Raw genomic sequence first — 25,002 nt, 5'->3', positions numbered from 1 at the left:
AGAAAGCACCAGCAGGGAAGCGGCTGCTGCTGGGCCTGAGGCCTCTGTGGGACAGAGCCCAGAGGAGAGCAGCTGCGCGTGGGAACAAGTGAGAGAGGTCTGGGAAAAGAGGGCAGAGCTTGTGGAGTACACTTGTCACCCTTAAGACTGTCCTCAAATGGCCTGGGACAATTGTCCTCCACTCTATCTGCACAGTGCGATCACCCAGGAACATTATTTATTTTTGAGACGGCGTCTCACTCTGTCGCTCAGGCTGGAGTGCAGTGGCACAATCTCAGCTCACTGCAAGCTCCGCCTCTTGAGTTCAAGTTATTCTCCTCCCTCAGGCTCCCAAGTAGCTGGCATTACAGGTGTCTACCACCACTTCCGGCTAATTTTTGTATTTTCAGTAGAGACAGGGGTTTCGCCATGTTGGCCAGGCTGGTCTCGAACTCCTGACCTCAGGTGATCCACCTGCCTCGGCCTCCCAAAGTACTGGGATTACAGGCGTGAGCCACCATGCCCAGACTCTAGGAACTTTTATTTATTTGTTTATTTATTTATTTTTTTGAGACGGAGTCTTGCCCTGTCACCCAGGCTGGAGTTCAATGGCGCAATCTCAGCTGATGGCAACCTCTGCCTTCCGGTTTCAAGTGATCCTCCTCCTCAGCCTTCCGCGTAGCTGAGATTACAGGCACATGCCACCACACCCGGGTAATTTTTCTTTTTCTTTTCTTTTCTTTTTTTCTTTGTATCTTTAATAGAGACAGGGTTTCACCACGCTGACCAGGCTGGTCTTGAAGTCCTGACCTCGTGATCCGCCTGCCTTGGCCTCCCGAAGTGCTGGGATTACAGGCGTGAGTCACCCTGCCTGGCCTTCTAGGAACTTTTAAATAACACCAGTGCCCAGGCCAGACCCCCAGAGACTTTGACTTAATAGGTCTGGGTGGGCCCATGTGACAAGGGACATGGTACTGAACATCTGCCAGATGCCATCTAGTATTACCATTTAATTGTAGAAGATTTTAGTTCTTTATTTCTTTCTTTCTTTTTTTTTTTTTAGATGGAGTCTTGCTCTGTCGCCCGGGCTGGAGTGTAGTGGCGCAATCTTGCCTCACTGCAAGCCCTGCCTCCCGGGTTCACGCCGTTCTCCTGCCTCAGCCTCCCGAATTGCTGGGACTACAGGTGCCCGCCACCACGCTTGGCTAATTTTTTTGTATTTTTAGTAGAGACGGGGTTTCACCATGTTAGCCAGGATGGTCTCGATCTTCTGACCTCGTGATCCGCCCACCTCGGCCTCCCAAAGTGCTGAGATTACAGGCGTGAGCCACCGCGCCTGGCCCAGGTTTTAGTTCTTAAAGCAGAGAAAGGGAAAGGAAAAACTGCCTTCATTAGTTAGAACAATATTTGACAAGTCCAGAATTGGGACTGAAATAGTAGTCTTTGCGAGGGGAGGGTGCACGTTCCTTTTGAAGCTGTCTGTCCCCTGATGCTGTCCTACGATGTTCCCAGACTCCACCAAGCCAAGCTAGAATGGAAGGTGGGGAGTGGGGGTTGCTACCTGCCCATATACCCCGCCATAAACACACAGCCCTGCCCTAAAGACCCTGCCTCAGAACTGAGAGGGGCTGAAACATGTAGGTAAGATTTTATAAACAACTAGGCCAGCAGATTAAAAATAAGGTCCCATCTCCACTATTCATAAAACTTCAGGGTGATGTTAGGGTGCCACATAGCTTCTAGTAGCTTAGTTTCCTTATCTTGCAAGTGAATATAAAAACCAGCCTACAGGTGGATTACCTTATAGGGTTGTGGGAGAATTTAATGAGCTAGCATTTATAATAAAGTGCCTGACACATAAGAGGTGTCAGTGATGGGCAGCTTTTGGTATTACTAGACCCTAACTATTACCAGTCTGGGTCAACTGCTTACAGATGAGCCCAGCTCAGGACCTTCTCACCCTGGCTGTGGGCCAACTTCCTCGTGGAGATCACACACAAGCATAGTTGGGTCTAGACATCTCCTGTGAGTCTAATCATGAGGCCACGCAGTAAAGTCGCTTCTCCCACCTCCCCTTGTTGGTGCCTAAGGAGCTCCAGCTTCCAGAAGGCCTCTTAGATCTCCAGATAAATGATACTGGCAATATCAGGCCCTTCATGGATACCCAGCCCCCTGTTCCCTGGCACAGAGGCCGTTGTAGCACCTTAATACAGTGGACCACCCCAACAGTCCTAAGAGACCCAGTAGAACAAGGATGTCGATTTCAAAGGATTCTTGAGAAATCCTCCAGACCACATGGCTGGCAAACAGTGGGAAAACCACATAGCCTCAGTCAGAAGGTTCACATCTTCCTGGGTCACTGGGATCAGCATTATTTTTATAAAAGATTTCTGGAGGAGGAAATTAAAACCAGTGTGTCATTTTCTCAAGCTGGAGGGCAATGCCCAATTATTATTGCTATTATTATAGTTATTGCCAGTTGTAAATTTACACAATGAAACTTTTAGCACAGTGCTTTCCAGAGAGTTCGTCCTGAACCGCTGCCAGTTGGTGAGTGGTTTATAATTAGTCCATGGTGAGGTAAGCTCATAAATGGAGAGTAGGTGTTCCGAAAGTTTTAGAGGAATGTGACATTGTCATGAGACCAATGGTGAAACTAGTCTCACAGAACAGGGCTCAGACCAGCCTGAGCGTTGTAGACTCACGTGGTGAGTTGCAGGAGGCACAGGCCATACAATAATGTTGTGCTCTAGGACCACGCCCTGCTTCACAATGAACTGCAAAACAACAAAATTGGTCCTTCACTACAGATGGCCTTAGGCGGGAGCCTTCAGAACCATCCCTACGTTTGCAAATCTGAGAATGACTGCTCACAGCCAGGTGAGAGTAGAGCTGGAATTACAATTTCATTTTACACCTGATTCCTCAGCCACTATTTCATGAGTGGCTCCAACTCACAAGGTATTGAAAGCTGAAACCAAATACTGGAGGAAAAGGTGATTAGAGATTATTTTTCTTCTTCTTCTTTTTTTTCTTGAGATAGAGGCTCACTCTGTCACCCAGGCTGGAGTTCAGTGCAGTGGCACACACAGCTCACTGAAGCCTCATTTTCCCAGGTACTGCCCTACCCAGATAATAATTTTTTTTATTTTTTTATTTTTTTAAGTAGAGGTGAGGTCTTGCTATGTTGCCCAGGCTGTACTTGAACTGCTGAACTCAAATGATCCTTCCACATTGACCTCCCAAAGTGCTAGGATTACAGGTGTGAGCTACTGCATCTGGCTGAGATTCTGCTCATGTGTAGGGCCCTAGAGGAATTGGTGACTATCGTCCTTCTGTTGACTATGGAAACATAGTAAAACCCACAGGAGCGTCTTGGTAGAGAGCAAAAGTGTGATTTCCTATGATTTAAAATCACCACCACCCCCAGATTGGAACTATATTGGGGAGAGAGGAAAGAGACCTATATTTTTGTGTATTTGTATTGTAGACTCAAGAGAAGAAACGTGTGCAGCTAGAAGTGAAGATGGTCTCACTCATTCACTAATCTGGGTGCACCTGCTATGTGCTAAACATCATTCTTCTTCCTAAACATATAACCCAATTAGCTGCATTGCAATCTAATGGGAGGGACAGATGATAGCCTCCTTCTGTCCACGGTGGGACGCTCGGTACTACTATTTGTCTCACACTGTTTTAGGAAGTGGAGATACTGAGGTGAACACTGGCATCCTGTCCTCATGAAATTTGCCTTCTGTGGGGAGAGTAAGACAATGAACAAATGCATATATAGTTTCCAAGCTGTCATAAGAGCGAGAAAGAGCAAAAAACAGGGCAGGAACATAGAGGGTGCAGAGAGAAGGTCTGTGGAGGGGACATTTGAGCAGAGAACAGATCACGCACAGGTTTAGTGGGTGATATGATAGAGCCAGGGATGGTGGCCAATAAGAAGCATGAGGGGGATACCTCCCTAAAACTAGGGACATCAGGGAGAGCTTTGTCAGGGAGGTGAGGAGCACATTCAGCCTGGGAAGATGGGTGTCTTAGTCCATTTGTGCTGCTATAAGAAAATACCACAGATTGGGTGATTTATAAAGAACAGACATTTATTTCCTCATGGTTCTGGAGACTGGGAAGTACAAGGTCAAGGTTCCGGCATTTTGTGTCTTGTGAGGGCCTTCTTGCTGTGTCCTCATGAGGTGGCAAGGATGAAAGGGCAAAAGGGGAGAGGCAGCTCCCTTGTACCTCTTTCATAAGGCCACCAATACACTTATGAGGACTCACTCTGTCCTCGTGGCTTAGTCACCTCCTAAAGGCCTCTGTCTTAATACGATCACATTGGCGATTAGGTTTCTACAGATGAATTTTGGGAGAAACATTCAGATCATAGCAATGGTAATTTCCATTTGGGTTGCTTTAAATTTGAGGTGATTGCAGTCATCCAGGTGTTAGTGCCCCCTGAGTAGGCAGTTGGACATACGTGTTTACCTCCCACTTATTGGGGCTTGTTAATGGGAGCAATAATTGAATTTGCTGCATAGAGAGTTGGAGTGGGACCCCCATGGAGATGGTTTCCACTGTTCTCTTCCCATCCCTGAAGTCAGGGTGTGCCCTTGGCCATAATTCCTTTGGGAAATTGCTGGAACCGTAGTGAGCCAGTCCTCCCTTCTGTGTTTGTGGTTCCTCAGCAGACAACAGAAGGCATTGTCCTAGGTGCTTTATTCCCAGTAACTCACTCAGCCCTCCCAAACACACTCACACACAAGCACCACTGATCATGCTGCAGATGGAGAAGTGGAGGTACAGAGATATTCAATAACTTGCCAAGGTCACCCCGTACTTCAGTGGCAGAGGGTAAATTTGATCTAGGCAGCTGAGATATGGGTTTGTGCTGGTGACCACAATACACTTGTTCTCAAGCTAGAGGCTCTCCCAGTTGCTGTCTTCTCATCTTCATCCTCTGGGCACTCTGGAGGGCATTTCCTGAGGGAGGCTGGAGGCCCGGCCAAGGTGCCTCTTAATGTCAAGAATATGCTTTCTCTTTGGTTCTTCTGTGGCACCTCCAGGAGGTCACATGCATGCCCTTGGTCAGCCATTTGGGATCAAAGTTCTTCACCAGAACCCTGAATAACTTAATGATGGTAGAATGAGAATGCCTAGGGTGCTGGGCATGGTGGCACACACCTGTAATCCCAGCACTTGGGAGGCCGAGGTAGGAGAATTGCTTGAGTCCAGGAGTTCCAGACCAGCCTTTGCAATATAAAGAGACCCTATCTCTACTAAAAGCAAAAAGCAAAAAGCAAAAACTACAAAACAAAAAATTTAGCCAGGCATTGTGGTGTGCAACTTCCAGCACTTTGGGAGGCTGGGAGGTGGAGGATTGCTTTAGCCTGGGAGTTAGAGGCTGCAGTGGGCTATGATCAAGCCACTGTACTCCAGATTAGGTGACAAAGCAAGACCCTGTCTCAAAAAAAAAAAAAAAAAAAAAAATTAAAAAGAAAAAAACCCAGAATATCAAGGGTATCAATAACCACCCTGGAGTGTGCCATTAAGATGAAGGAGAACTGGGATTCATGTTCATAAGTGCCCTGAAGGCTGCCAGCAGTGGTTTGAACAGTGGGCTTTTTGCAAGAGTGAGTCGCAATCCTTTAGTGGGTTAGGACTCATTTTAGTATGCTGGGACCAGCATTCTTTAAACATAAAGACACAGAGTAGATTGAGTGGGAAGTGTCAGAGTATATCACATGAAACATGGGTGATATGGTTTGGCTTTGTGTCCCCACCCAAATATCATCTTGGATTGTAATCCTCGGGTGTTGAGGGAGGAACAGTGGGAGGTGATTTGTTCGTGGGAGTGGTTTACCTCATGCTGTTCTTGTGACAGTGATTGAGTTCTCACAAGATCTGATGGTTTTATAAGTGTTTGGCAAGTTCCTCCTTCTCCCATTCTCTCTCCTGCTGCCTTGTCAAGAAGGTGCCTGCTTCCCCTTCTGCCATGATTGTAAGTTTCCTGAGGCCTCCCCAGTTATGCGAAATTGTGAGTCAGTTAAATCCATTTCCCTTACAAAAACTACCCTGGTCTCAGGTAGTATTTTTACAGCAGTGTGAGAACAGACTAATACAATGGGTAAGTGTATGTGTGTGGATATATATTTGGGTCGTTGCATAAAATGTATTTATTGTGGTTTGTAGTTTTAAAAAATGTTTGAAAAACATTGGGCTTGAGTACTATTTACTGTGCTGGCCACCCATGACATATATATATATATATATATAATATATATATATATATATAGTAATGTTTTGTTTTCTCATGAATTGCTATATCTATGTACTGATATACTTTAAATATAAAGACATTTGTGGAGTGCATTGGCACTGTATGTAGTATGCCACAGATCTGAAGCTCTGGCCTTAGATCTGCTTGAGGTAATGATTTGAGGGGTCTGTGGCAGGTAGGTGGGAGTCAAAGCTGCAGGAAGTTGGAGCTCTAGCAAAAGCACCTGGGGAGGCTGTGAATGAGCAAGGGAAGAGCCCAGGGCAGAACTTGGTAACAACTACCTTGAGGGCAGGGGTGTAGGAAAAAGAGCTCACAAAAAACACTCACTGTGATGCAATAGATAAAGAGGTAAGAGGAAAACCAGGAGGGTGTTGGTACCCGGAGCCAAGACAGGAGAGAGTTTGAATAGTGAGGAAAGGAAAGGTTCAAGATTGTTAAATGTGGCAGGAGGTCAAGTTTTATAAGCGCTAAAACTGCACCTGCGCTTGAGCAACACAGAGCTGGCTGGTGACCTCAGTGAGGGCGCAGGGCTCCACAATGAGATGGGAAGACCTAGAGACGTGGGGGAAGGGACACTTCCTCCAGAATGTTTGGTGGTAAAGCGAGGAGCACAAGAGGCCATTGGCTAGAAGGGAGGATAATTTGCTCCTCTAGAAACACATTTGAACCTAGTTTTTCAGAAGGAGACAATATACCCCACATGTTAAGCTTATTGAAATGGGCAGAGATATGTAATCTTTGTTAAAAGGGATAGATAAAGTCATGGATTTTTTTTTCACCCATTTTTCATCATGTCTGAACAGTGAGGTTGAGACCTTCTGTTAGTTTCTGAGACAAAATTTGAGACTTGCAACAATGATGGCTGTTGCTTTTTTTTTTTTTTTTTAATGCAAGCAATGGCAAAATTATTTTGGAATTACGATCCTAAATTGATCCCAGCCTGATACAATCAAAGGTCCAGAATTAGAAGGAGAAAAAATAGAGGGTGAAACAGTAGCCAAAAGAAAAACTTCATTGATATACTGTCAACAGCTGTGCTGTTATCACTGTAAAGAACAATGAAATACTGGAATGAAAATGGAAAATGCTGTGGGTAACCAATGGAATCCCAAAGGACAGAATAAGTTTCTTCAACATTTGTAATGAAAACCAGACTGAAAATTATTTTTGATTTGTCTTTGCTTTATCAAATCTTGGAGAGAATTTGGATATAGGCACCTTATCATTTGACATTTATTACTCAAGATAAGAAGATTATGTTCAGGTTTGTGGGCCTCCGGGATGTAATTATAACATTGTCAAAGTGGATAACCAGGTGTTGCATAATTATTGTGACATTTAAGGAAATTTGCATCTGAGTATAAACATGTGTATTTATTTTCCTGGGGGTGACAAAGTTCTAGGACTCCTGATTAAGTCATCCATCTTGTCTAACAACCTTTGGGCATAAAGACCATATTCAGAGATAAAGGAGCTATATAATTCCTAAACAAACAAACAAACAAACAACTTCATCCAATTCAGGAAGCAAGTAAAACATACCCAAGTTAAGAAAACATAAAACTAAGAAGAAAAAGATACTGGCAAATGAAACATCCTTAGGTTGCCCTCTCATAGCCGGGAGTAATTGCCTTCAGGTAAAAGTACATTCCAGACCATTCAATTCACTGAAAACTCTTCATTGTCTTAGATTAGCCAGCACCTAAAAACACTTGACTAAATAGGCTAGAAATAAAAATGTTTTCCGGCTGGGTGCCGTGGCTCATGCCTGTAAACCCAGCACTTTGGGAGGGAGGCAGAGGCAGGCGGATCATGAGGTCAGGAGATTGAGACCATGGTGAAACCCTGTCTCTACTTAAAAAATACAAAAAATTAGCCGGGCGTGGCATCGGGTGCCTGTAGTCCCAGCTACTCGGGAGGCTGAGGTAGGAGAATGGCCTGAACCTGGGAGGCGGAGCTTAGAGGAGACTTCGTCTCAAAAAAAAAAAAAGTTTTCCTTGAACAAATGCATATATTGTTCTTGTAGATGAGAAATATCACTGGTTTTGCTGAATTTAAATGCTATGTAAGGGGTCTCTGGACTAGGAAAAATTCCTTTATTCCTAAATATTTTGGCTTCAATATTTGAAATCTGCAAAAGCAGTATTTCTATCTGTCAAAATGAGGCCATTACAAACCTAGAATGAAGTGTGTGTGTCTGGGGGTAGAGGAGATGATATGGAGTTCACTTTAAATATAAATTATGTACTGGGTGGAGCAAACGGATTTAAAGAGCGACCCTGGTTCAACTCTATTTGCCAGTCAGGGTGACTCACTTGAACATCTGAAGGCCAGCGTACCTGTGGAAAGAAACTATTTTCTGGATATTCTTCTGTAAGTGAAGATGCCTAAAACCCATGTCTTTTAGTATCTGTCATTTCTGGAGTTGTAAGGAAAAACTGAGTTTTAAGCATAAACGAAAAAGCATCTTATGCAGTGAGAAAAAAATTGATGTCAGAATTTCTCAGAAAGAACTTAGTGAATTTTTATAAATTATTTGATGTTGTCCTTGAGTGACTGATTTCATTGTCCAAAGACTTAAAGGAAGGAGTTGGAGTTCCCCAGACTTCGCTAAACTGCAAGATGGCAGGTACAATTTTTAAAACAATAGGTATTGTCAGGTCCCAGGGCCAGAATGAGGCAGAGATTTTATGTAGTTTCTCCTTTGTTAATAACATTTAAGCTGTTTTCGTTTTGATTTGCATTCTCCTGATTAGTGCAGTTGGTCAAAGCTGGTGCTAGTGGACTGAGCCAGATGTCTGGAGCCACACAAGCTGATTCTGTGTGGGAGATGCTGGGGCTGGTCCCGCCCTCCCTTCCCTTCCTCCTTGCAGACAGAGTTCCATTTTATTGAGGCGGTCACCCTCACCCTCTTGGCTGTGTGTTCGGGGTTTACAATGACCCACCCTAAAGGCAGAGGGGCAGAGGTGGTGCAGAGACTGGTCATCGGTCTCCAGGGGCAATCAAGGTAATTCGTCTCCCTTGTTCCTGATAGGCTGGGTGCAAAGCCCATCTTCTAAAGGACAGCTGGCCTCTTCTAGGCCAGAGATCCTTCAGCTTTGACTCCTTTGTAATCATGGCAGGAGTCCAGGGTCCACACCAGCCACCCTATTTCAACCCCTACAGACCCTTCCCCTTCACATTGTGAGGCTTGACATGTCCCTGTGAAGAGTCACAGGCGTGGAACACTTTGGGAAAATCCTTATTCAGGCTTTCACTGGAAAACCCCAGACTGAGGGAACAAAGGCGGTCCATCCTAAGCCTGGGTAGAGCAGAGCTGGGCACTGGTGGATCGCAGAGACTGAAGCGCCAGGAGAAACCTGCTGGTTACTTCCTTTTATTTTCTGTCTTTGTAAGTGTCAGTCTAGAACCCCACACAGGATCTTCTCCATCATAGGAAAGTGTTCTGAGGAAATTGACTTGGTATCTATTTTATCTCTGAGAAACTTCTTTGAGTAGCTGCCAGTAACCTTTAGGGCTCTTTTATTAAAAACAAACAAACAAAACAAAACAAAACAAAAAAACCGTTCATGGCCAGGCACGGTGGCTCACACCTGTGATCCCAGCACTTTGGGAGGCACAGGCGGGCGGATCACGAGGTCAGGGGTTCGAGACCAGTGTGACCAACATGGTGAAACCCTGTCTCTACTAAAAATACAAAAATTAGCTGGGCATGGTGGTGAATGCCTGTAATCCCAGCTACTCAAGAGGGTGAAGCAGGAGAATCGCTTGAACCCCGAAGTCAGAGGTTGCAGTGAGCCGAGATCTCACCACTGCACCCCAGCCTGGGCGACAGAGAGACTGTCTGAACAAACAAAACCAAACCGTTCATAAAAGCCGCTTACTTGTATTCATTCGGACGTCTCTGTGGTTTCTATCAGTTCCTGTACAGGAATGTATTGTTATGTACAAGAAGAATATGTTAGTGTCTCCCTAATTTTTCACATGCAGTTTTCTGTTTACAACTTCCCTCCCCACCTTATTGTCCTAACCCTTCTGATAAGCTCCTTCATGTGTAACTACTAGGCTGTGATGCTTTACAGTAGAGTCAGGCAGTGCTGTTGCCCTCCTGGGTGGAAGGGGCTGTTTGGAATGGGATTGAGAGAAAGCTGGCAGTGCAGGGGACGCAACGCTAGAAATGTGAAACCAGGGCCCTGTCGCCGACCCTTTTAGAGAAACGTTTACTGTCTGGATGCCCCCAGCCGCCTTGCCTGAGCGCCGTCACGCTTTCTGCCCTTTGATATGAAGATATCCTAATGCTCTGCCTATGATTAAGCAGATGCTTAGTAAGGAAAGAAAACACTGGTCTGGAAATAATTTCTCAAGCGCCGTGACTGCCTTATTGCACAAACATCGCCTCTTCGATGTTTCTCACAAGCCAGAGAGGAAGTGGCATCCATCGTGGCATGAATAGGAATGTGTGTTTGGAGCCGCGGGGCGGGGCTGGGAGGGGAGGGGACACTACCCAGCCAACCGAGGAGACGGTGGGGCTAGGAAAACCTCCAAGGGGAGCCTGCGGCGCGGTCCTTTCCTGTGTCCCCTTCGCTGCGGGTCCTGCCCAGGGCTGCGCCAGGTGGAGGTCCCGAGAGGCGGCGCGTTTCCTACGCTCCGGGACTGCGGGAGAAGCGCGAGTTCCTGTCTCTGAGACTAGAGGCCACGGACACCCGCGCAGGAGCATCTCCTGGCACCCTGCCCCACGCCCGTCCCTCCAGAGTCTACACACCTGCGACCGCCAGTGTCTAGGCGCACACATTTTCCACCCTGCGGAGACTCCCACGTCCCGGGCCCTCTCTCCCGCAGGCGCCAGATCCCGCCTCCGGTGGCTGGACTGAGAGGGTCCTCGGCGGCGTCTTTAAGGCTGCGGTCCCCGCCCCGTCGTCCTCCCCGCCCTCCTTCCTCCCGCCGCGGCTCCTCCCGCCTTCCCAGAGCAGCCGGGCTGCTGGGCGCGCGCTGCGCGGAGCAGGTGCCGGGGAGCCCTTCGCATGCGGTTGCCGGGCCGGAGGTGGTAGCGGCGCCGGGCGCGCTCCGCCCGCCCCTCCTCCGGGCTGCACTCGGGCTCGGGCGTGCGGAGACATGTCGGTGGCTACGGGCAGCAGCGAGGCGGCCGGAGGGGCCGGCGGCGGCGGCGCGCGGGTTTTCTTCCAAAGCCCCCGGGGTGGCACCGGTGGCAGCCCCAGCTCCAGCAGCGGCTCGGGCTCCTCCCGGGAGGACTCGGCGCCCGTGGCCACGGCGGCCGCCGCAGGGCACGTTCAGCAGCAACAGCAGCGGCGACACCAGCAGGGAAAAGTGACAGTGAAATACGATCGTAAGGAGCTTCGGAAGCGGCTGGTGCTGGAGGAGTGGATCGTGGAGCAGCTGGGTCAGCTCTACGGCTGCGAGGTACCTGGGCGCGGGGCTGGGAGGGTCGGGGACCTCTCTAGCTCCTCTGTGCCCGCGCAGGAATTCTCCAGGGCTCCAGCTCTGGGGCGCGCACGTCCCTGACTCCCGGGACCAAGTGCCAGGAGCGAGGCGCGGCGCCTTCTCTCCCCCGCGGTGCCCTCTGGCGTCGGGCTCAGCGGTTGGGACGCCCCTGTCTGGGTTCGGTTGCCGGTGCCCGGGCCCCCTTGATGGCCGTGGGGAGGGCTGGGTCTTGTGGAGCACAGTGCTTATCTCCCAGCTCCGGGTGCCTCTGGGCTCCAGCTGCAGCTGCGCAAAGCGGGGCTCGGAGGGGCTCGCTCCAGCTGCGCCTCAGCAGCCGTTGGGGAAACAGCAACCAAAGAGAGCAGCGCTCACTGCTGGGATCCGAGCAGCCCTGATTTTTGTGGAGAACGAGCAGGGAAGGAAGGAAGCTGTCTCGTGGAAAGGAGAGGTTCTGGGGATCTCAGAGGCCCCCTTGGTTCCTGAAATTCCCCGTGAAAATCCTGAGATGGAACGCTTTCCCCTTTCTAGCCAGCCCCGACGGTGTCTCCATAATTCGTTCCTGCGTTATCAGAGCTGCACTCGTTGTGCTTTATTGAAGCCGTAGATTTTCCTCTCTAAGCTCAGTTACTCCAATTGATGGGCGCAGAACGAGCATCTGGGGCAACCTCGACGGGTGCCTCGGTGGAAGGGCGGGAGCCCTGTGGGTCCCCTGCGGGATCCCGGGATCTGCCAGCTTCAGGCTCCCAGCTCCCCTCTCCTGCACGACATCGTGACTTCCCACAGTCCAGGGATTAAGGTCATACACAAGTCTCAGGGACGTGTATATGTTTGATATAGGGATAAATATGTAGAATAAACGGGAGCAAAGCGACTGAAGCCAAAATGATCTCTCATGAGCATCTTGAATTAATTAATTCTAAATGAAGTGTCCTCCTCTTAAGAGAGTGGAGTTTGGAAAGGGTGGAAGCATGAACGGGTTAATAATTAAGGATGTGGCTTCTAATCTAAAGCTAGGTTTGTGTTCATTCAACTGTTGTGCTCTTCAACAAAGATGACAACCAGATGAACTCAAAGGCTTTACCACTAATGTTGGGTATTCTGTATTTGACACATTTCATGGCGTGTTGTGAAGACACATGTTCTTAAACACCCTCATTGCACAAGGAAACAGCATACTCCTTACTACCAATGAATGATTATAATATAACGAAGCTCGACTGTATGACTAATGGGGTTGTAAAAATGTGTTGTTTCTCCAACCCAGCTCTCACAAAAAGCCAATTTAATTGCATAAATAAAAACTGGCAAACATAAGAAGTGCTCATGAGATTTTTATAGGAAGTTGGCAAAACTTGGTAAAGAAACAACATTATTTGATGTAGATAGGATTACTGTTGGATGAATGGATGTGCTCAGTCCTGCCTCTGTAGAATCCAGTTAATTTTCATTTATTTCATACTGTTTTTTTTTTTCTCCATTTGGAGAAGATTTGAGTTAATAGAAAAAGTATTGTTGAAATTAACAATGCTCCAGCATGGCTCTTTGTGGGAGACTAATTAGACGTAGATTGGGAAACTAGAAAGAGCTCTTCCCCCTGAGTAGACTGATAAACAATATATTTTAAAAAATTCTTCAGAGTAATTAGAAAAAATGGAGGTTTGATTGTTTGCTGTGTGGAACATGTAGGTTAGGTATATATTTTAAAGGGTAAACATGAGCTTGAATCTTTTCCTTGTATTGTACTTTTCTTCTTGGGTTTTAAATCTTCAACCCATAGCAAACAGCTAGACATTTGAAAGGGAGATTTTTTTGTGGTGAAATAATACAAGATGCTATATGCTGCCTGCATGTCATTAATATGTGGCAAGTATTTCTCTTCAAGTTGTTTGTTCAGTCATTGTTGGCTGAAGGAGTATAAATCATTAGGAGGTTGTTGGCAATTTGTAATCACTGTGCTGGTGGTGTACCTCCATTTAATAATAAAGAAACATGGGCAAATAGGTAGCCAAATAAAGTCTTGTGTCTTTGCATCTATTTCTCTGCTGATAGGGCTCTATTTTTAGCATTGGGTTCTCTTGTTGAGTATCCTTTCTTTGTTGATAGCTTCAAGTATTTCAGCCTCTGGTTTGTGAATCAAGAAGGACATACCCTGGCTTGTAGCTCTGAACCTCATGCATATGAAGATTAGGAAATGTCCTTTTTACACTTAAAAGTGGTAATTCTTTCAAATGTTCAGCCCATGAAAGTGACACAGCCAATTTCCCAGGCTTCAAACTTCAAACCGGCCAAAGGCTTGAGTTATCTGCTGAGTTGGGGTAGAATATGAACACATCTTTAATTTCAGAAGAACTTGATCCAGGCAGGTCAGCAGTCAGATGACCTGACCTTTTCAGAATAGAAAATAATCTTTTGGAGCAGCATAAAGCAATGTATTTAAAAGGAAAGAGGAAGAGGAAAGAAGAAATACACAGAACCACTTTCTGTCTGTGGTTTTTTTCTGGAAGTATGCAGTGACTAATCAGTTTTGTATGAGAATAATGTCATAGGGGAATTTATTACCTACCTACTAGGTGACTAGGTGCTCTTCTAGGTGCTTTGGGCTAATTCATTTAGTCTTCACAACAACACTATAAAGATGATGTTCTTTTTATGCTTGTTTAAATGTAAATAAAGAAATGAAGACTCAGGGAGGATTAAAAGGCTTCTTCAACCTCATGTAGCTGGTGGGTGGGTTTGGGTTGGGGATGAACCCAGTCTGGAATCTGAGTCCACCGTATAACTGTATAACCAGGCCTGTCTGTACCGTGCAAGAGAACAAATGAAGGTCTACAGGGCATCTGTCTAAATGCTTACAACTTATGAGTTAAACTAACAACATTTGTATAAAATTTCTTCTATCCACTGATCTTGACAGCTACATCTTCATAATGACCTGGAAGGCTAGGTTTGCATTTTGAATTCAAAATGTAACTTCCCAGAGTCATGAGCTGAAATGTGGTTGGGAGACTCTGCCCTGGCCCAGGTTTCTTTCCTTTTGCTTCCCATCCTTGGTACAGTCCTACCTGGTGAAGGACACTGTGTCCACCTGCACGCCCAGTCTTGGTATGCACCTGCCACTCCTTGACCATGATGCCTCTGCACACACCAGTGGTGATGTCCCCCTTGGGCAGGACAGATCTGGGAGGAGCTTGTTCATGCCCCAGAAGCTACTTGGGATTTGAGAAGGGAATTCTGGGGACCTGGATCACAGACTAAAACCAGGTGGAGGGACACTGGTTCTGGATAGATGGGTCCACTTTGTCGTAGGAAGTCTTCAGGAAGACAGGTTATGTGTGGCAGGAGTGGGGCCCGGAGATGTGGCCCCCTCTTACCTAGCTGAAGGGCAACATTATAAAATATCGTGCCAAACAGCCTTTTGAATACATAGATAAATGCTTTTATTGGATTCCAAAATGATTTGTTATGTGCTTATAGTTCTTTTCCATCTCATCTTCTCATGGGACGGCTTATACAGCTAAATTTTCAGCTAGGAATATGATTATAATGTAACTGTTAGACCAAATCTACATCTGTATCCACATTTAAGGATTTCTGTTTAAAGACTTTTTTTTTTATGTCTTCCAAACCCTGGTGGTTTTTTTTGTTTGTTTATTTTTGTTTTTTTGAGATGAAGTCTCTCTCTGTCGCCCAGGCTGGAGTGCAGTGGCGCAAACTCAGCTCACTGCAACCTCCACTTCCCGGGTTCAAGCAATTCTCCTGCCTCTGCCTCCCGAGTAGCTGGGACTACAGGCACGTGCCACCATGCCTGGCTAATTTTTGTATTTTTAGTAGAGACAGGGTTTCACTGTGTTGGCCAGGCTGATCTCGAACTCCTGATCTCATGATCTGACTGCCTCGGCCTCCCAAAGTGCTGGGATTACAGGCATGAGCCACTGCACCCGGCCAACCCTGGTGGTTTTTAAGAGCATTTGAAATCTGGCATAATATCTACTTTAACAAGTACTGCAAGATGACTTACTGGATAAGTCATATGAATATTTCCAAGTTTGCCCAGCATCAAGATAACATCTGTACTTCCAGTTTTGCAATTCAATTTGCTTTGGAAATAAAAACATGTTCCTGAGCTCAGATGATTGCAATGCCCGTAGCATCCTAGCCATAAACAAGCTTGTGTGCCTCGGGTACTTGCTGTGTTGTTCTGACTGTCAACTTAGTAGTCTTTCCCTTTGCTTCTAGTGTCTGCTTTTTATAAAATGGTTCCTGACTTCTTACACCTTTCAGTCTACCCTGACTCCCCGTTACCCCCATTTTATAAAAACTGACTTCTGAGAGATGTTAGTGGTGACACAGAAATAAATATCCCGTTGATTGCTGCCTGATACATCTGGATGTATAGATTGCTGCCTGACACATGGATACATAGAAACAGAGAGTCATAGGGCACTGCTTAATCTTACTATGTATGCTAAGGAAAAATATTATAAAAGTAATCTGAAATACAATGTCATTAATGTTTAAATACAATGTTTTATTCCTCACTTTCTGAAAAATGATGATTTTCTTTTTCTTTCTTTTGAGACGGAGTCTTGCTCTGTCGCCCAGGCTGGAGTGCAGTGGTGTGATCTGGCTCACTGCAAGCTCTGCCTCCCAGGTTCACACCATTCTCCTACCTCAGCCTCCCGAGTAGCTGGGACTACAGGCGCCCACCACCATGCCTGGCTAATTTTTTGTAATTTTAGTAGAGGCGGGGTTTCACCGTGTTAGCCAGGATGGTCTCGATCTCCTGACCTCGTGATCCGCCCGTCTCAGCCTCCCAAAGTGCTGGGATTACAGGTGTGAGACACCGCGCCTGATGATGATTTTATTTTTCTAAATTTATTTCATAATGCATTTATGGGTTGTGACCTGCAATTTTAAAAATACTGCTTCTGAAAGGGAGAAGCCTAAACATGTGTAATAGAGTTAGCAGGCACTGGCTGAGTACTTAGCATGTACTAGGCAAGGTTCGTGTAATCCTGGCAACAACCTCTGAGACCCCCATTTTGTGGAGGTGGAATCTGAGACACAGAGAAGTTAAGAAGTTGCCCCAGGACTCTCAGCTGGGATGTGACAGAGCAAGGCTGTGGCCAGGGAGTCAGGAGCACCTTAGCGAATGCCCTGTCCTGCCTCCTGAGACAGGACAGAGCCTGGCACCTATGTGAACCCCATGGTTTGCGTGTTCCAGATGCTGTTGTTGTACCTTGTAAATGTGAGTGCATGTGGGGGACACACTGTCAGCAGGTTAGTTCTTGTACCTGGATGAGGCCTCTCCTTTTACGTGCAGGTCCTGGATTTCCATAGACTTTCTAGGTACGGTATCGCATCAGCCGGCTTTGCTACTTTATTAGTGACCAAGCTGGAAGGTAGAAGCTGCTGCTTAGAACTCGTCTTGTGGATTGTTTGGTAAATCCCCACTTGTTCAGGTATTTGAGGACAGGCTTTTAAACAACAACAAAACCCAAAAAACTCCATAAACTCAACCTGTAAACTACTAAGGGGTAAATTACACATGCAAAAAGTCAGTAGATAACGCCAGGCATGGTGGCTCACGCCTGTAATCTCAGTACTGACCGATTGCTTGAGGCCGGGAGTTGGAGACCAGACTGAGGAACATGATGAAACTCCATCTCTACAAAAAATACAAAAATTAGCCAAAGATGGTGGCATGCGCCTGAGCCCGGGGAGGTCGAGGCTGCAGTGTGCCAAGATGACACCACTGTACTCCAGCCTGGGAAACAGCCTGCCTCAAATAAAAAGAAAAAAAAAAGTCAGTAGATACAAGAATTCTAAATTGCCAAAGGAAGAAAAGAAAACTGCTTAACACATTCCCTTTGGAACAGTGGTTAAGGAAATGTGGGGTGGAAGCAGTGGTTACAATGTGTGCTTTGAAGTGAGATGAACCTGAATTCACATGTGGCCCTGTCATTCAGTGGGGGTATGTGATTAGGCAATTTCCTTCACCCCTCTGAGCTTCACTGTCTCCATATATATGTGTGTGTGTGTGTGTGTGTATGTGTGTGTGTATAGAAAGAGAGAGAGAGACAGTGCGAGCCCAGGCTAGAGTGCAGTGGGGCTATCATGGCTCATTGCATCCTCGACCTCCCAGGCTCAAGTGATCCTCCCACCTCTTTTTTTTTTTTTTTTTTTTTTGTAGAGACAAGGTCTCACTATGTTGCCTAGGCTGGTCTCGAACTCCTGGGCTTAAGTGATCCGTCAGCCTCAGCCTTCCAAAGTGTTGGGATTAGAGGTGTGAGCCACCGTGCCTGGCCACTTTCTCTGTATGTTGAAGGAAATCATCCTGGTGCCTTTGCAGGGCTGTCAGGAGGACTGACTGGTGAGACACCAAGCATAGTACTTAGGACATAGCACATCAGTGTTATTGGAGCCACAAGCTGCCACTAACTGTTGGTTATTCTCTGTGATGTGGAGAGAGAGGAAAGGGGGGAAGGAAAACAAGGTATTCACATCTATTTGGTACAATAATTTGGAGAAGAGTATGTGGTTACTTTAGGGTCAGGGGTGTTGGCGTGTGTTTGAACTTGAACATGGGCAAATATTCTCTAAACTATTCCTCCTGTTTCTAGAGCCTTCCTCATTCTCTATGTTTCAGTGGATTTTTACATATGTGTAGGGAAGTTAGACTGTAACAACCTGAAGGCAAGGAACTGTCTTAATTTTCATCATTTAAAAGTTCGTAGCAGGACACAGTTCTTCAACCCTTAAGCATTTGCTTGAATGAATGTAAAAGGATCAATGCTCAGCAAATGTTTAAAAGTCACTGATGTTTTCGTATCTGAATTAGTTGGTGGTATTCCTTTATCATAGACATGGCTAGGGAAAAAATCAATCTGTGTTTTTGTTACTATAGTCATATCACATTCTTGCATCCTTACAGCTTTATGTCAGTGCTGTTGGAAAATACACCTTTCTTCATTGACTTACTTGCTCCAAAAGGAACTGAAAGGTGGTAATGGTAGCCAATTGACTTTGAAGTTTAGGTTGAGAACATTCTTTTGCAAATGTGATCTTCCCTGAGTCCTGTCCACTGTCTTTTCCTTTGCTCCTAACGTGCCCGTGCCACACTAGTTCTGCCTGCTGTTCTCATCTCTGTGGGTACATGCGTGCTTTTGCTGTCTTCTGTTTGTCCTTTTCCTCCCAGCCTAAAACAGCCTGGCAGCCCCTGGCCTCCCTCGCCTAGCCCACAGCTCTCTGCCAAGAAGTCTCTTTCTAGATGGAGGGAAGAATCAAATCTGAATTTTGTTTTCTATGTGGCATGTGCTTTGGCCACATGGTTTAGTTTGTAGTGCACGCTCTTGCTCTTGTTTCCTGCACTGGGCTAGTTCAAGCCTTCACCTGCCTTTCCAAGGCACCTCCCAGTCTCCTCCTGTGCAAGCTAGACCAGCCACCCTCCAGGCACTTCATTCATGACACTCCTTTTTTGGCTGAGTTTTCAACCTCTCTGGCCCATTCATTTCAGCATATACACAAGTTGAAATCTTTCTCTTCTGTTTAAACCACCACCATCCCCCACTACCGCACAAATAGCTTCCCCTCCTCCGCCCTGTATTCCCCCACCGCACGTGCCACACTGTCTTTCTCCTTCCCTTACTATTTTCCCAGAAGATCTTTCTCCCCCTGGGACACACTCCTCCTTTATCCACCACAAACTGATGTCAGCTCCAACTGGCTTCCCTGAGGACCTTCTTGTTTCTCAATCCCATGGCCATGTTTGCACCTTTCTTTGACTCGACCTCAGCAGCCTTAGGCACTCCTCACCCTCTCCTTTTGTAACCCTGTCCCCTGGCCCTGTGGGCCATCCGGTCTCCTGGTCTACTTCTTGTGTTCTCTCTGCCCTTCCTGTCCTCCTTTCTGGGTTTTTCCTCTCTTGCCTGCTCTTCAATGACGACATTTCTCTGTCTTTGGGCCCTGGCTCTCTTTTCTGTTTTTTTTTTTCCTTCACTCCTGCGTGCTCTTTCTGGATGACAGGACCCTTCCTGTGGTTTTAGTTGTTGTCCATATGCGGACAACGTGTAACTCCGTATTTTTAGCCCTGATCTGTTTTCTGTGTGCCAGATGTATTCAGACAGCTTTGAAATGGACAGTGCCACATAGTACTCCAGAGAAACCTCATATTCAACTGGTCTGAAAATGTGTTTCTCATCTTCCTTAGCAAACCTGCTCCTCTTCCTCACTTTCCTCAGTGGGCGGCAGGTGCTGCTGTCCACAGTTGTTCCAGCCCAAGATTACGTGGCATGCTTATCTCTTGCCTCCTCCTTGCTGTCACACCCAGGAGTCACAAAATCTTGTTGATGCTCCCACAGCTCTGGAATCTGAGTCTCCACTGGTCCCTGCTGCTGCCTTAATCCAGCTCCTTGTAACTTCTCACCTGTGTAATAGCAATGGTCACTGTAGTCCGGTTTCTTTCAAATTACGGCAACTACTCCTGCTACCGCACCCTCTGCTACCGCACCCTCTACCACTGCTGCTATTGTTTCTACTACTTCTGGGACTAACCCAGCTCTCAGATGACAGCCAGGAGATTTATGCATCCTACCTCATACCATCAATCCTCCTAACAGCTTTATGAAGGAGATGGTATTATCTTCATGTCTTCATTTTTTGGAGGAAGCAGCTGAGATCTGAGTTGTCGCTTGTCCTTGTCCAAGGTCACACTGATTCCAAAGTCACTTAGCTATGATGTTCCCATTGCTCCTGATAGCTGCACTGAAGAAGTGCTGATTGCAGACCTCGTCCTTCATGGGTGCTAATTTAATCCTCGCTGTAACTCTGCAAGGTAGGTGAAGACACTGAAGTACAGAGAGCTTGAGCTGCGGCCCCCCGTCAGAGGCCACATGGCTGGCAGGTAGCAGGGTCTCTGGTTCCTGGGTTGGGGCTCCCGCTCTGTCCCTGCTCCAGCTCCCCATGGTCCTTCAGAGCCACCTCCATGTGCTGCAGCTGGTGTGTTTTCTAAAATCCAGGTGGGATCTTGCTCCCCACAGCCTTCAGGATAAACAGGAGCCCTTTAGCACGTGACCAGGGCTCAGGGGTTTCCCTGCCCCAGTCTCTGGACTTGTCTCTGGCCACCCCTGGCCCTGCTGCTTCAGCTATCAGCTGAGTCCCTAAGGCAGCTCATCAGGAACCTCTCTGCCAGAATCACCTCCACTCACTCCCCTGCCCCCACTTCCCAGCTGTCTAGCTCGCACCTGTTCTTCAGCCTGGCACTTGGCAGTACCTTCGCAGGAGCTTCTCTGATCCATCTCCTGCTGTCAGGCTGGCTCTGGGGCCTTTCCAGGGCCCCTCTTTCTGTAATCCTGTCTCCTACCCTCACTGCAGCCTCCTGCAGGCAGAATCTTGTACCTTTGCAGCCCTGGTGATTCTCATACACCTGGCTGCACTTGGGTGTCCCTGCTATGGACTGAGTGTTTGTGTCCCCCCAGATTCATAGGTTGAAACCCTAGTCCCCAGAGTGATGGTATTTGGAGGGAGGACTTTGGGGAGGTCATTGGTGTTAAGTGAGGTCGTGAGGGTGGAGGTCCTGTAATGTGATTAATGCCCTTGAAAGGGGAGGAAGGGACCAGAGCTCGCTTTCACTGCCATGCAAGGGCGCAGCATGAAAGCACAGCAAGAAGATGGAAGACGGCCACCTGTAGACCAGGAGGAGGATGCTGGCACCCTGATCTCAGACCTCCAGCCTCTAGAACGGTGAGACAGAAATGCTTGTTGTTTGAGCCACTCAGTCTGTGCTATTTATTTGACTGTCAGTGAGTGACAGTGGCTGCATCTTCTGGTTTCGTGATGTGCATTTCAGAAATGTGTTCCCAAAATTAAACACATGAATATAATTTGGCTCTGCCTGTATTGAAAACCTGCTCTTTCACTGTCAACTTGAAGTTATGGTTCTTTTTCCTGGTTGTAAATTATAACTATGGAGTCCTTTGAACATCTGAACTAAAAGGAAGTTGTGGCATAAGGCACAGATGTATGGGGTAATGAAAGTCTTCAAAGAAAGGGATCACGAGTTACTGCCATTCTCTATAATTTTAAGTCTTCAGCATGTCCAAGAATTTTGTTTGCACAGGAATTGCTTATTTCTATGTGAGTAGAAATGCTTGTGCAAGGAAGTAGCAAGTGCTTTTCCATCTGTGGATAATACTCGGAGCAACAGGCTCACACAAGTCTTCAAAGAACAAGAATGAAAGCCTGGATTCCTGCCTCTGCTTAAAAGTTAGGGCCAATACATTCTCACCAGGTTTTTCTTAGTCAGCACTGGCATTTTGGAAATCTGTTCCACTGAGTAAAAGCTTAGAAAAAAGAGAAGACCAGAGCGTAGGTGGGTCTCTAAATAATCACTTTATGGTTGAGGAATAAAGTGATTAAGAAACAGCTTCTTCATTTTGAAAGAATCCATGGGGAAAACTGTGGAAGGAGCTGTGGAGGGCTGGACTATTCATTCACTCACTCATTCATTCACTTGTTCAACAGATAACATAGGGAAGGAAAGGGGTTATAAGAAGCTTTACCCCTTTCAAACTGTGTAAGGGAAAAAATAGAAAAAGTCAAGGAATCCTTCCCATTATGACAGAAAAATGGAGGAGACTATAGGATTGAAAGCTCTTTGGGGCAAGGACTCTATCCTGTCCACAGCTGTGTTAGTGTATTCAGTACAGTTATTTAGTACATAGTGACTGCACATGTCTTTACTCAAAGTCTGCGTTTAGGAAAGGATATGATAAATTCACTGACATTATAATGCAAATGACTAAAAACAATTTAGTTATCTTTCATTTTAATAGGAAGTCAGATCTTAAGTAAGAGAAAGTAATCTCCTAAGAGCTGGGCTTCAGAAATGAATAAGCCACGGCAGGATGTATGCTTTGTGGCTGTGGAAGCCTTGCTGGCAACTATGAGATTAATTCCGGTCGGCCGTTCCCAGTGTGAGGTAGTGGGAATGGCCCTTGCCTGTGAGTTCCGTCTTAGTCGGGCCACTGCTGACCAGCTAGAGGAGCTTGGCAAGTCACAGAGTTTGTTTTCAGGTTTTCTTTCTTCATCTGAAAAAGATGAGGGAGGTCTGGGGCTTTCCAGCTCCAACCTTTAGAGGTTCTATGCTAAAGCCAGGGCTGCACTGGCGAAAGTGAGATGTGATATTGAAAGAGTGATATTGAAAGCAGGAGAAATAGAAGTGTCTTCCCCTTCAAGGCAAACCTGAGACAAGGATTAGACTAGTTCACCAAAGGGCCATCAAATTTGCAGAGCTAATTTCCTGTGGCTGAAGTGGGAGCATATCCATCCTGCACTGGCATGATGTCTTGTGTGAGTGGCTTGGATAGGGACTAGAATGTAAGGATTAGTTTAAGAACTTTTTTAAAAAATCATCTTTTCCTCTTCTGAAACCTCTCCTTAACTACTGGCTTTCAAGTTAAGTTTGGAATCTGACAGCACAGACACTTACAGCCACCGTAGCTGCTTTTTCTTTGCATTTAATTGGGTTAACCTTTAAGAACTGGCATGTTTGACTTAAGATTTTAGGCATATAACCTATAATATTGACTTTGGGGGGTGCTTTTCTGTTCTTATTATTTGTCCTTTATCTTGGCACCTCCTAATTAACTAATGGTGGTATTTATTTTAACTTGAGGGAGGTTTGTTTTGAGATATGAAATGAGCATCTGAGAGGGAAAATCACAGCAGTTTTCAGGAGTAAAATTGAACAAGGTGAATTGTACAAATTAGCCTGAATAAGAGCATGACTAAATCTATACTGAGCAAATTACTTTCTATTGGGGAGTTTATTCCTGGAGTGTCGCTTTATAGTTAGTTTTAGGACTAATAAGAGGGGATAACAAGAAAAACTTAAGATTTTTTATGGACAGTTCTGGCAGGAAGTGAAAAGCAAAACTTACTCTTTGTAATATTTATTTGGTATAATGATAGAATCATAAAGCACCATTGGATAATCCCATTTGACCCGCATAAAGACTCTGTGACATAAGTAGTTACTCCATTTTAAAATGAGAAAACGGGGAGGCTCCAAGAGTCTTAGGAACATGCCCAAGTTTAAACTGCCTTGCTGTTTAAAAGGCTTGCTTCCTGGAAACTGTGAACATCAGTTGCACCATTTCCCCCCAGATACCTTCCATGTATTCTAGCATGTTTGGCCAATAGATTGAGCAAATCTTTTTTGTTTGATTTACTTGATACATTTTCAAATATGCTTCATCTTAGTTGAACAATTTAGAGGATTCTGTTATTTCATAAGTGAACCATTTACAGGAGTCAGCCATTTCTTAAGAAAAATGCAAATCCTGGCTGGGCGCGGTGGCTTACGCCTGTACTTCCAGCACTTTGGGAGGCTGAGGCGGGTGGATCACTTGAGGTCAGGAGTTTGAGATCAGCCTGACCAACATGATAAAACCCCGTCTCTACTGAAAATACAAAAATTCGCCAAGTGTGATGGTGGGCACCTGTAATCCCAGCTACTCGGGAGGCTGAGGCAAGAGAATCGCTTGAACCTGGGAGGCAGAGGTTGTAGTGAGCTGAGATCACACCATTGCACTCCAGCCTGGGCGACAGAGTAAGACTCTGTCTCAAAAAAAAAAGAAAAAAAAAAAAAGAAAAATTTAAATCCATTATCTCTGAAGTAGACACCCCAGTGAGTGAGCTACGTCTTTCCTTCTTTGCCAGGTTTGCATGGGCAGTTGGTCATGGAGTCCTTGCACTCTTGGTCTATCTATTTAGATGGAATTGGCTCCATGCTGAATGCCTTTTGAGGTTAAAAGTTAGAAACTGTCTTTAAATAAGCCAAGGGATACGAGTGTATATGTTATCTTACATATTTGAAGGCAGCAGATATTATCACTGACATGGCAGAAGTAAAGTAATGCTTTTTCTAAGTACAATGTAAAAAACTATTAATAACTTGGTTTGCTTATGCTAAATGATGTTTTTGCTCAAGTCCTTAGCTGCTGCCGCCAATCATCTATTAATATTTTTCTCTTATATTTATATGTCAATAGTGCAATTGGCAAAGCCCATTTCATTCATTTCTGCTAATATTAATGGAATTAAATCTGTTTCAAGCCAGGTAGGTGAGGTGTTGAGTTTCAGATTGACAGAAGTGGCTTTTCTGTTTGGTTCTTATGAGCTAATACTCTACATAACAATTCAAATTAGTCAACTGGTTTTTCTCATGTTTGTGTTGGGTTGTGGCCGCTCTCTGACAAGTCAAAAGAAAATGAGTCATTGATTTGGTGCTAAAACATGATTAT

At 45.8% G+C, this 25,002-nt stretch overlaps 1 protein-coding gene across 1 annotated transcript in view; it reads left to right on the top strand.

The window, feature by feature from the left end:
• Positions 1–10,727: 10,727 nt before the first annotated feature.
• The window catches only part of PPP1R14C (protein phosphatase 1 regulatory inhibitor subunit 14C), a 108,938-nt gene continuing 94,663 nt past the window's right edge, over positions 10,728–25,002 (top strand). Inside the window, exons 1-2 of the mRNA XM_025384478.1 lie at positions 10,728–10,933; positions 10,999–11,677. Coding sequence (XP_025240263.1) covers positions 11,372–11,677 — 306 coding nt within the window. The 5' untranslated portion in view covers positions 10,728–10,933; positions 10,999–11,371. The remainder of the gene's footprint in view (positions 10,934–10,998; positions 11,678–25,002) is intronic.

The sequence above is a fragment of the Theropithecus gelada genome, chromosome 4 (genome assembly GCF_003255815.1).
Source record: "Theropithecus gelada isolate Dixy chromosome 4, Tgel_1.0, whole genome shotgun sequence".
NCBI classification, from domain to species: Eukaryota; Metazoa; Chordata; class Mammalia; order Primates; family Cercopithecidae; genus Theropithecus; species Theropithecus gelada.
Note: the sequence above shows the minus strand (reverse complement) of the source record. Positions and strands in the feature narration are given on the sequence as shown.